At 44.2% G+C, this 13204-nt stretch overlaps 1 protein-coding gene across 2 annotated transcripts in view; it reads left to right on the top strand.

The window, feature by feature from the left end:
• The window catches only part of THADA (THADA armadillo repeat containing), a 438996-nt gene that overhangs the window by 282281 nt on the left and 143511 nt on the right, over positions 1-13204 (top strand). For both annotated transcript variants that reach the window (XR_012800897.1, XM_075595760.1), the window contains exon 30: positions 3178-3296. Coding sequence is in view for 1 of the 2 variants with exons in the window: in XM_075595760.1 (XP_075451875.1) it covers positions 3178-3296 (119 nt within the window). In the remaining variant the exon portion in view is untranslated. The remainder of the gene's footprint in view (positions 1-3177; positions 3297-13204) is intronic.

The raw sequence follows: 13204 nt of genomic DNA, 5'->3' as shown, positions 1-13204 counted from the left end.
AGCTCAGTGCTGGTTTAGTTTTGATATTATCAGAGTTGTATTATCTGTTTGTTGCTGCTAAGCCCAACTATATAGTTTATTAAGGAAAGAGAGAAAAACAAAACAACATCTCGTTTTAGTGCTTTGATTGGCCTAAGTGAAGGGCTTTGCATCAGCGTCCTAGCTAAAGCAACAAACAGCCCTGTTGATGGAATCTGAATAAACCTCCTTTTTATAACATACGGCCTGGACCAGGTGGTAGTGGTTGTGTGTGTGAATAACAGGTTGATGTGGTGTGGTTTAGATGCCTTCCAATAGTGTTATTTGCCCAACCACTTAGCCAAAATAGGCAATGCTATTAGGGTTTGGTTATTACAGATGTGAAAAGCAACTCTTACTGTTTCTGATTCTGTCATTTATTTTTTTGAAGAAACCCGTTGCAGGATTGTGTGTCAGCGCATCTGTAAGAGAGCTTTGAAAAATGAGTTGCTGTTAATGTTAAATAGGCAACATTTTTATGACTTCACATACATGTACTTTTTTGTCATACAATGTTATTGTCCGCCCTCGCACATTGTACTTTGCTGTGGAAAATGTTGGTGCCATGCAAATAAAAGATGATGATAATTTTTGTTGGGTTAATAATCAAACTATGATAGTGCCGATCAGGTCTCTGCCGAATGGAATCTCCTTAGACTTCAGTGAGAGTTTCCGGGCGCTAGTGCCTCCATAGATGACGAAACATCTCTTTGTGATCCCTTTTTAACAAACTAATGAATTTAACAATGATGTTGTTCAAAGTCCTAGGAGCTGTATTAGTTCTGGAGAAAAGCAGGTTTGATGTAGGTTTTCATACTTTTTAATGGGCATCATTACTCAGAGGCAGGGTTGCCACCTTCTACTGAAGGCTAACCCGGAGATAACATTTTTACATTGAGCTCTTACCTTCCACGGCGGCGTCTCCCAGCATCCTCTGATATCTTCCCGGCATCTCCGACTTGCAACTGCTGTCAATGTGGCTGCCGCATTGCCACGACAACGGGAAGCTTCATGATGTCACGCGGCGTCAAGTTGCCATGACAACAAGGCACCGTATGGCGCCAATGCGCCACGTGATTTCACGTTGCCATGGCAACGAGTGATGTCGCGTCCCGGTATGGCACCAGGCGTCAGGGGACGCTGTGCCATTGCGTAGCATGCCCATTGTCATGGCAACGCAGCACTATTTGACGCCGCACAGCCATTTTGACAGCACTTGCAGTGGGGAGATGCCAGGAGGATGACGGAGAATGCAACCGCATGCCGCCAACCGGAAGTTTACAAGGTTAACCCGTAGCCTGGAAATATGTGGCCAAAACCCGCAGTCTCCGGGTCAAACCCTGAGTGGTAGCAACCCTGCCCATAGGTGAAATAATCAAGTGTAGAACTTTCAAAACCTCATAGGTTTGTTTTCTTCATGAATAGATTTCTGTGAACAATTAAAGAAGAACCCAGCGAGGATTAGAAAATTCTATACAGGATCATTTAATCTATGAAGAGCTCTAATTTTATAGTCTCAAACTTTCAGCTAACCTCCCCCATGATAATGAGAACATTGTCTTGCTAAAGAATGTTGATAAAATATTTTCACTTTCTCCGATTAAAAACAAGATGCAGCCTTGAGTAGGGTAAGTTACCTCTACAAAACTTGTCATTTCAAAAGGTAGTCGGTCCATTAAAAAGGTTGCATAAGCAGCAGATGTTCTGCTGTTATTGATACATAGATGACAGACAGCAGATTTGTCATTCACTCAAGTGTCTCGTGTAGCATGGAATAGTAGATTATAGAAAATGTAGATGATATATGGGTTAAAACTTGTAATTAGGATAAACTGTAGAAGTATGCACTTTTTATTATACTATATTACTCCAATGTAACTGGTGGAAATGCAGCTGTTTTTTTTCTTGCAGAAAGATGAAACTGTTTTTTGTGTCGTCATGTTACTTCCATCTCATGTTTGATCTGATTAAAAAAAACTATCAAATCTGTGGGAAAGGGAGTATAAAACAAACTGTTGCAGAGATGGAATACTTATGATAAGGAACCTAAACCACTTTAGTGTAAATTATTTAGCTTCAGTTGGGGAAATGGAAAATTATTTGGTCTAAACATTGTTACATTAGAGCTAAAACTACCCATGAAAATGGCTTAGACTGGAAACAGGACCAGGATGGCAATGAGAGGCCTCAATGAACTCTGCCATTGTGTACTAAAACTGCACTTCACAGCATACCCAGTTTCCAGTTATCTAAGGCTGCGTCCATAGAAGGGCAGACCGCGCTGACGTGTCCACACGCTGCGCGATCAGACTGCATAAAGGTAGTGATCGCGTCTATACAGCGTGCGGAAGCGGGAGGGGGCGTGCGATGCGCGTGAAATTAGTCAAAACGGATTTTTCGCGCGATCGCGCGGTCACGTGAGCGGTTCGCCCAATGAGGGCGAACCAGCTCCGTGTCGTCACTGGCCTGCCCATAGACACGCCCCCGGAAGACGCGCGAACGAAGGCCAGGGAAAGCACATGCTTTCCCTCAGCCTCCGCACGGCTGCAGTGTCTATGGACGCAGCCTAATGGTGCACCGTAAAAACACATGTTGCCCTGCCATATTATATATACACTTTTCACCATTGGATTCCCCTCCCTGAAGCATTTTCTGTAGGAAATTTACACAAAAAACATAGGAAAAACATGGCGTTGAAAGCTTTTCCAACAGCAAATGAAGTTCACTTTTTTTTCTCTGTATATCCTCCCATCCAGCATTTGTTTATAGTAACTCTGCCCTTGCCAAGAAGGGTAGAAAAGTTTAGGTTTCTTCAAATCCATTCGTCGGTTGTTTTTAATTATGAGGATGTGATTTCATTAGGAAATCATGATCACACTATGAGGTAATTTGGGTATTTTTTTTTTTCTGAAAAAGGACTCACAGGCCATATCTTATTAAAAAAAAAAGAGCAGGATTTAGGCCTAATACAGTTACTACATTCTCCAGTGCTAACAACCTTTCCAGTAGAAAGCAAAGCTTCCAGTCTTAGAGCGCAGGTGGCTGTTACTCTCTCTTCAAGGGAGTTATTTTGAGGAAAGGTAAGAGCAGAGGAACTTGGGATTAAAAGAAATATTTTCACAGCAGTGGCCTTTTTTTTCTCTTCTTGTCTTGATGTAGGTTTTTTACTTACTGCAGTCCTTCTTTGAGGCTAAACACACAGCTAATTCAGACCGAATTCAGCAGGAGATGTGTGACATCATCGTCTGCATGAACGCCAAGCTCTGGCTGGCCAAAAGGTATGTTGAAGAAATGTTGTAGGAAGTTGCTAAGCTAATAACTCTCTTGCTGTTGGAAAGTCGTAAAAAAAAGGCGTTAAAGCGGCCATACCTGTTCAGACATTTTTAGGTAAATAGCTGAATATTTACATCCATGGAAGGACATTTAACCAGAGCACTCATTGTATTATTCGGAGTCTCAGATACAGCTCTGAAAACATTACAAGCTCCCGACGGTCTCGTGTCGTGACTCTCAATAGAAGGTGGAGGAGTATAGCCTTAGTAAGCCTTAGGCTACGCTTATAGTACTGGCTACAGCGACGGCGTGCAGCCGCGAAGCAACTATGTAGTCCGTAGCCACCGCCCATATTCGGCACGACGTGTACGTCACCGCTACCAAAATCGCTGCAGTCAAAAGATTTTGAGATTTACAGAGACAGCCACCCCATGTGACTGGCAGCAAGCCAATCACAAAGCATATCTGCCTTCCCCCTAGCTGACGTCACCGCCCCTTGCCTCCAGCTACATCACAAACAGGTGTGCAACTTTCACGACGGCGACGTGTGATGTCACGGGTCGCGTCAAGGTCGCTGTAGCCAGTACTATAAGCGTAGCCTTAGTGGTAACAACCATGGGTGTGATGTACAGCAACCAAGTGATGGAGGCCTGATGCACGCACCCTGCAGGGAAAAATGTAAGCGATTTTGTCCCGTATTTACTAAGTGGTGCTATTCTCCCTGGCGCCTTTCCTGCTCCAGAAGACACATTATAACCATTTCAATTAAAGGAGCAATCCAAGCCGTTTTTTACTTCTGTTTTTGGCAGGTTTTTTTAAAAACCGGTTTGGGGCAGGGGCTCTCCGGAGCTGAACCCCATTAGCTTGAACACCGGGGACCCCCTGCTTCCATAGATACTTACCTCCGAAGGGGGTGCCGATATCTCTCGGCAGTTTAAAGCCCCCCGGTCACGTGGGCCAATAGGAAGCCAAACTTGATGATGTCACGGTTTCCTATTCCTGCTGGGCCCAGGGGCTTTGAAAATCTGCCATAATGTGTACCCTGAAGTAGCTACCGGCACCCACTACCTAGGTAAGTATCTCTGAAAGCAGGGGGACCCGGTCGCTATAATTAATGGGATTCAGCTCCAGAGACCCCCTGCTTTAAATCCTGTGTATATAAAAAAAAATGGGGGTACAAAAACAGCTCGGATGCCTCTTTAAATGGGCTATTAGAGGTCTTCCTGGGACTGGAAGGTCTCTTGTGGGGTAGTAAATATGGGCCGGTGTCACCCGGTTCTCGGGGTTTAGAGTGCCTGGTTCTGGGTGATAGTTAATAGGATTACTTACTCAACCATCTACCTTCAAGTGTCTATGTGGCTGCCTCTGCAGCTTGAATTCTTTTAGCGGCCTAACTGTAATTGTTGCATGTCATTTTTTTTTTTAGCATATCATGAGTCTTATGCCAATGTTGATCCGTTATTTCCAGGGAATGAATGGAAAGGACTTGTTATTCATCCTACTGGTCTCGCCTTTTGTGCTTTTTTTTGTTTTGATTTCACTGTGAGAGTTCCCTAATCCATATAACCTAATGTTTTAACAGTGTGTACGCAGATAAAGAACGCTATTCGCTACTGCAATCCTTAGTTCAATCAAATGCATCTTTAGCGGATTATATATCAAAGCTGTTCTGATAGCTTCACCTTTAAGTGCGTATACAGCCCTGCCTCAGAAACACTGTTGCTAGCAACCTGTTTGCAAATGTACTCAATTCCATAAATGCAGAAGGAAAAGCTCAGAGCAGGCAGTCACTTTGTTTCCATTATTCAGAATCTAATATATTAGAAATATAGCATTACGTAAAAGAACACTTTTTTTCTTATACATTTTTAATTAACAATGTAAAGTTTTCTTGTCTAAATGTTGTATTAACACTCGGCGAAAAGTATATCTGATCTGTCCTCATTAAGTTACAGGCACAAAAGCACAATCATTCATTTGTTGTTGGATTAAGGCACAATCTTTTTCTCCTGCGCCCCCCCCGCCAGCTGTCCCCCTCTCTGCCCCCACCCCCCACCCTTCCCTTGGTTAGGATGTTCTGGGCGTCATGACATCGCGTTGTCATGGCAACGTGACGTCACACGAAAACCGCTGTGTTGCCATGGCAACGTGTCTCCATGGCAACGTGTCTCCAGAAGCCGTCTGAACCAAGGTAAGTGCAGTTTACAGAGGCCTTTGCCACTTCCCCGGCATTTAATGTAAGTGCCTTCGGGAAGCGCGCAGGGCATCTGTAAACCCAGCGCCCCCCCCCCCCCCCCGCAGATAATCTCACGCCCCCCAGATTGCGCACCCCTGGATTATGGCATTTTATATATATTGTGACAGCTCAGTCACTTTGCAGGGTATTTTCTCTCACATTAAGGCAGAAAATGTAGGTTTCGCTTAATAGGTTTATTAACAAAAGGGAACAAAATCAAAATACTTAGCTCCTTCTGGAGCACTAACTAACATCATTGTCAGTTCCTTAACTACAGATTGGAGAACTAAGCTCTTGGCTAATACTTCACCCTTTTATCTCTGTAAGTGAGAACACCTGAAGTATCTCTCTCACTAATACTTCACCCTTTTATCTCTGTAAGTGAGAACACCTGAAGTATCTCTCTCTCTCTCTCTGAACCACTCCGGCTGTGAGTTTGGTTCAGGCAACAGGCCCTGCGTCCAGCAAGGCTGGGAACTGTTCCATGCAGCGTTCTTGCTGGATGGGGGTACGGCTCAATTCTGTCAGACTGCTGACTGCTTTTTAAAGCTCTTGCAATCAGCAGTTAAAACACACCCTAGCTCAGTGTTCTTCGACATGGGTTCCTATGGCCCTTTAGAGTCCCTGAGCATTCCTAAAGGATTCCCTGCAATTTGCAGGTCATTTGAGAATTGTACCAAATACAGACAAATTTACAATGCATCTGATCTCAGACGCACTATTCGAGAGAGTTGGGGTTCCTAACAATGCATCTGATCTCGGAGGCGCTATTAGAGAGGGTCGGGATTCCTCAGAATCCCACATAGGGTTCCAAAAGGTGTATTAGGGAACACCACTGCATTGTATGTATTGGCCTAATTTCCATGATCTTAGTCACCATTGTAAGCTTCTTGTGGCTGCACTACAGCGCCCTTATGACTTCACAGTGCATAATGCACTGGCAGCAATGTACGAAGTACAGTCGTGACAAAGAAAGTACACCGTCTTTGAATTCCATGGTTTTACATATCAGGACATAATAACAATCATCTGTTCCTTAGCAGGTCTACAAATTAGGTAAATACAATCTCAGATGAACAACAACACATGACATATTACACCATGTCATGGTTTATTTAACAAAAATAAAGCCAATGGAGAAGCTATGTGTGAAAAACTAAGTACACCCTTAATGCTTCCATAGGAATTAAGATGCTAAGTAGCAGACAGGTGCTGCTAATCAAATGCCCTTGATTAATTGATCATCAGCAAGTGTGACCACCTCTATAGGGGCTGAAATTTTTGCAGTTTGCTGGTCTGGAGCATTCAGGTGTGTGTTAACATAATGCCAAGGAGGAAAGACATGAGCAATGATCTTAGAGAAGCAATTGTTGCTGCACATCGATCTGGGAAAAGTTATAAGGCCATTTCCAAACAATTTAAAGTCCATCATTCTACAGTGAGAAAGATTATTCAAAAGTGGTAAACAATCAAGACAGTTGCCAATCTTCCCAGGAGTGGACGTCTCAGCAAATTCACCCCAAGGTCAGACTGTGCAATGCTCAGAGAAATTGCAAAAAAAACAAAAGTTACATCTCAGACAATACGGCCCTCAGTTAGCATGTTGAATTTAAAAGTTCATGACAGTACAATTAGAAAAAGACTGAACAAGTATAGTTTGTTTGGGAGGGTTGCCAGGAGAGAGACTTTTCTCTCTAAAAAGAACATGGCAGCATGGCTTAGGTTTGCAAAGTTGCATCTATTGCAACTTTAACAACTCCTGGGAAGATTGGCAACTGTCTTGAATGTTTTCCACTTTTGAATAATCTTTCTCACTGTAGAATGATGGACTTTAAATTGTTTGGAAATGGCCTTATAACACTTCCCAGATTGATGGGCAGTAACAATTGCTTCTCTAAGATCATTGCTGATATCTTTCCTCCTTGGCATTGTGTTAAAACACACCTGAATGCTCCAGACCAGCAAACTGCTAAAACTTCGGCTTTTATAGAGGTGGTCACACTTGCTGATGATCAATTAATCAAGGGCATCTGATTAGCAGCACCGGTCTGCTACTTAGCATCTTAATTTCTATGGAAGCAGTAAGGGTGTACTTAGTTTTTCACACATAGCTTCTCCATTTTGGCTTTATTTTTGTTAAATAAATCATGACACGGTGTAATATGTCATGTGTTCTTGTTCATCTGAGGTTGTATTTACCTAATTTTAAGACCTGCTAAGGAACAGGTGATCGTTATTATGTTGTGATATGTAAAACCATAGAATTCAAAGAGGGTGTACATCCTTTTTCACATGGACTATATACCATTCTTGCGTCCGGTAAGAAAAGACTGCACTCAAATCCTGTATTCCAAGAAAATCTGTATTAGGCATAGGTACCAAAATAAGCCGCCCAAACCGACGTTTCGTCCCGGAACGGGACCTCTCTCAAGGGGGGTCCGGGACCGAAAAGTCGGTTTGGGCGGCTTATTTTGGTACCTATGCCTAATACAGATTTTCTTGGAATACAGGATTTGAGTGCAGTCTTTTCTTACCGGACGCAAGAATGGTAATATTGTTTATATTATTTTAGAAGTACTTTGTGCAAGCTGTGGATCATTTTCTTATATATATATATATATATATATATATATATATATATATATATATATATATATATATATATATATATATATATATATATATATGAAAAGTATGATATAGTACACAAACGGGTGTGTGTGTGTGTGTATGTATGTGTGTATATATATATATGTATATATATATATATATATATGTATACACACACACACACACACACACACACATATATACACACACATACACACACATACACATACATACACAAACATACACATACATACACACACATACACATATACACACACATACATATATACACACACATACATATATACACACACATACACATATATACACACACATACACATATATACATACATACACACACACACACACACACACACACACACACACACACACACACACACACACACACACATACACATATATACACACACATACACATATATACACATACACACACACATATATACACACACATACACATATATACACACACATATATACATACACACACACACACACACACACACACACACACACACACACACACACACACACACACACACACACACACATATATACATACACACACACACACACACACACACACACACACACACACACACACACACACCCGTACGTGTACTATATCATTCTTTTGGATCAGCTACAGAGGACTGAACCACTTTTTATAGTGAGAAGTGAATACTGTTTCCTTTACATGAGATGCTGAGCTTTTGGAAGACTGTATTTGCTGCTAGAAATTAACAGCCTGCTAACCTGATCTAATGATCAAAGTTGGATCCTTCTGGTGAAACAAGTTGAAATAGTGTATGGTATAAGAGTCCTTGCCAGTAAGTTTAAAGGACGAACTGAAAAAGCTTTATCTAGCTATAAAACCTGTGGGTTCAGCTCAGAGCTAGCAATTTGTTTATCAAAGGCAAGGAAATATCTGTCTTGTTTCATGTGTATTCTTTGGCACAGCAGAGTATTGCTGTTGGAATACCCTCCTGGTGCCATTACTGTCCAAAACTCCTGACAGATACACACTCTCTGCTCCCATCCCCTGTTCTAGCCTGTTCAGCCTTCGTAACCTGTAAATGGTAATAAACATACCTTCCACTTTATTTCTGAATGTACATAGGATGTAATTTATTCCACCACCGACCATAACACTACAGTGTGACATGCACAAAACAAATAGTGGGGTGTATAAATGTACATATTGAGGAATAATATATATTTGCTCTAGTCAGATGCATCTGTATAGGGACAGGAACAGGACAAGAAGTTGATATAAAGAAGGCTTTGGAAGTAAAACACAATGAAGTTCACCTGTGCTTAGTATAAGACCTCATATGTTGGGCCAACATGTCATGAGACCGGGCTACTGATGTCTGCTGTTAAATAACTTTGTGACAAGAGAACCAGGTTTATAGCGTTGCAATAAGCGTAGTATAACTGCCCACCGCTACTTAAAACAAATAATGCAGTGCTGCTTTTACAGCAGCAATCCCACCTACTTACACCCCGTGCTGAAACGCTGGCGCCTTCACTGGTAAATATGCGAGAACCGTGGATCTCTGGAGCGGAGAATAGCGAGGTTTTGCTGCGGGGGTCCTCTGATTCTCATCCTGTAAAAATAAATGTTGGGGCTGAAGGGTTAAACCAGGGGTGGCCAACTCCAGTCCTTAATGGCCACCAACAGGTCAGGTTTTCAGGATATCCCTGCTTCAGCACAGGTGGTTCAATCAGTGGCTCAGTCAAAGACTGCACCACCTGCGCTGAAGCAGGAATATTTGGAAAACTGACCTGCTGCTGGCCCTTGAAGACTGGAGTTGTCCACCCCTGGTTTAAAAAGAACAAAACTGAGGTGTGTGTGAATAAATAGTTACATTGTTTCTGATTTACATTGAAAAGGAGTAGAACAAAATGTAGCATATATTAAAATATAAAAATTGTAATAATGTTGAAAGATGGCTGCTTCAGAGCAACAATGTTTTGTCTCTTGGTCAGTGTCTCTGTCGATCACTAAAGATAAATCGGAGAGCAGCGAGGTTGGTCTGATTGGTTGGTCCCAGCTCCCCAGCAGTGCAAGATCTTTGCAACACTTTGCTGTTTCTGATCATTTGTTGCCAATGTTCCCAGCAGTTTGAGCGGTAAACTGTGAGGCCGAGGGCATGGTCTGCGCTTACCCGCTGAGCCGCTCTCACGCTTACCAGTGAGCCCATGCAGCCGCAATGAGAGCGGCTTTAGCAGGGGCTCACGCACGCTTCCGCAGGCTGGTGGAGGCATAGCGTTTCAAAAAAATTTAGTTTGCGCGCTGAGGGGAGTGATGGGCCGGTCACTGGCCCGGCCCCAGACACGCCCCCGGACGGGGCACGGACTAAGGCCAGGGAAAGCACCCGCTTTCCCTCAGCCTCCGCGCGCCTCCGCACGGCTGAAGTCCCTATGGACTCAGCCTTAGGCTACGCTCAGGTGCCGGCGTGGTGACGTGCGATCGGGACTCTTACCTGTGTTCCTATGGTAGTATCTGAAGTGCCCGCAGCGCTGAAGCATGTCGACGCTGCTACATTTTGTTTCGGGCTGCAGTCGCGTGACATTAGCATCACGTGAGCTGGTTCAACCAATGAGGGCAAACCAGCTTCGTGACGCGTACGTCATGCCCCCGATCGCCTCCCCAATCTCCTGCAGCCTTTGTGCACACATCCCGGGGGCTGCAAGAGTGTGCGCGGCGGCGCGCACATGTGCCAGCACCCTGAGTGCAGCCTTACAATAGATAATGTTACCTTAGTGATATAAGGATATGTAGTGCACTTTCCCCCACCCCCTTGGAGAATGTGTGGCTACGGTGTGTGTGGTGCAATACCTGTGGCTCACAGGAGGTCTGCGCCTCCGCTGCAGGGAGCCTGGGGTGTAACCTGGTACGGTGTTCTTCAGTGCTTCCACCTGTAACAGATTCTACTGTGTGGAATTACCCGTTACAGGACCTGTATACATATACTTATACAATAACCACACACAATGAGTAAAACATAAAATAACAACTTTACTACAGAACGATAATATGGCTACTGGTTACAGCCTACCCACCAGGCCTCGCACGGCCGTAACCACCTGCCCAGTGTCCCACACACTTGTTCACAGCCCCCACGGTACCTGATGGGGCCCTCGGGCACTCAACCACTCTAGTGTCCACAAGGATATAACCCCTCACCCTTATATGTGGTTAGTGCTGCCACTATAGTGTATATTGGTGCACTTGTGCGTGGGGTACCTGCGATGGGCTACACGGAGCCAACAATTATCTGCGACTCCAATGCATCCGCGTGGGATGTCCACCTCAAGGACAGTCTCTTCCGTGGATGTGGTCTGGTCCCAGACCACAAAGAGCCAGGATGCCGCTGTGTCCTATCTGTGTCCCTTACTTCAAGCTACAGGGGCAGTTTCCCTATCTATGGGCCTGTCCCTGTAGCAGCCACAAACTGAGGGGAGTTGGGCCTAGCTCGGGCCTATCAGGGGTCTCTGGCCTAGTGCAGATGCCACAGTCACCTGCATACTCACACCCTACCCCTTCGGTATCCAGCTTCCCAGTCCCCTTAACAGTCAGAATCCCAACTGTCAGAATTCTAACTGCCATACATCTCTCAACTCTATTGGTTGCCTGGTAACGCGTCCTGCAGCCCCTGAGGCTGCGGAAACTTGTAGTTCCCCTGCTGTGCTATACTCCTATGGAAAGGTAAGGGGACAAACGGGACCAGGGGGACCCACGCTATACTTACATTGTAGCTGCTGAGTTACACTGGCTGAAGGAGTGATTGAAACTGAAAGGCGGCCATATCATTAGTCACACAATCAGGAGTTTTACAGATCTATAACAGGAGCACCAAACGATTGCCAGCATAGGTTAGAATGTAGAATTATACATTACAACATGCGTTACATATAAAACTAAGAAAAAAAAGGAGAGCGAAAATAGTTGGAAAGTTTTATTGCTGCTTTAAGGGACTAAACGGATCTTAGTTGATCAGGACATTAATACGGTAAGCAGAAATCAAGGGTGAATGGAGTACTGCAAGGAATGCTCAGGAACTCGCCACTTCTGAAAAAATAAAAAGGATGCCTCCCGTGCGTTTCACACCAAGTGGCGCTTTTTCAAGGAAATAAGGTAAAACGATGAGATTGATTGTAGTGTTGTACCGGGTCCTAAATTTTCTGAAAACTGGGTAACGGGTACCCGGGCAAAATTAATCATTTTACCTGGCCGGCACTTACCTGCAGGGTGAGGAAGACCGCGGCGATATCTGGGAGCCGCAGCTGAGGTCCTGGTGGCGGTGACAGCAACAGAAGTCCGTGTTCAGCCCGTAAGAGCAGCAGGAATACAGCACACAGCTGATACCAGTGTGAGCCTGGGAAACCATGTGACCGGAGCAGGAGCGTTCCTATTGGAAAGCCGTGGAGGAGCCGACTGTCGAATAGGAACGCTCCTGCTCTGGTCATATGGTTCCCCGGTTCACACTGGTATCAGCTGTGTGCTGTATTGCTGCTGCTCCCGCCGGCTGAACACAGACTTCTGTTGCTGCCACCGCCACCAGGACCCCAGCTGCTGCTTCCAGATGTCGCCGCTGTCTTCCTCACCAGTCTTCTTCACCTTCCGTCGCCAGCTGCAGGTAAGTGATGAAGTATTTTCATTTATAGTGACATTACCCGGCGCCGGGCCCAGCTGCCAGGTCCGGGTAATGTCCGGGTAGATGAAAAAGCGCTCGGTAAGCAGAGTACCGGGTAATTACCCGGTGCTCGGTACATCACTAGATTTATGCCTTAAATTAAAAAATAAAAATAAAAGCCATCTAACGATGAGAAGGGGAGATGAATCTGATCACCTCATTATTGGGGAGGGACAAACAAGACTGACCATCACCCCAACAGAGTTCTTAAAAAAAAATAAACTTTTCAGACTTTCAAAGGCTGGGTTAAATATACAAACACTTCTCTGAATTTAGGAAGATATTAATCACAAAACGTAACCCATTAAACATCCTACGTGTAACCTTTAACTACTTCATTGC

The sequence above is a fragment of the Ascaphus truei genome, chromosome 4 (genome assembly GCF_040206685.1).
Source record: "Ascaphus truei isolate aAscTru1 chromosome 4, aAscTru1.hap1, whole genome shotgun sequence".
Taxonomy (NCBI): Eukaryota; Metazoa; Chordata; class Amphibia; order Anura; family Ascaphidae; genus Ascaphus; species Ascaphus truei.
The sequence above is the reverse complement of the archived record's forward strand: the minus strand, read 5'-3'. Positions and strand labels throughout refer to the sequence as shown.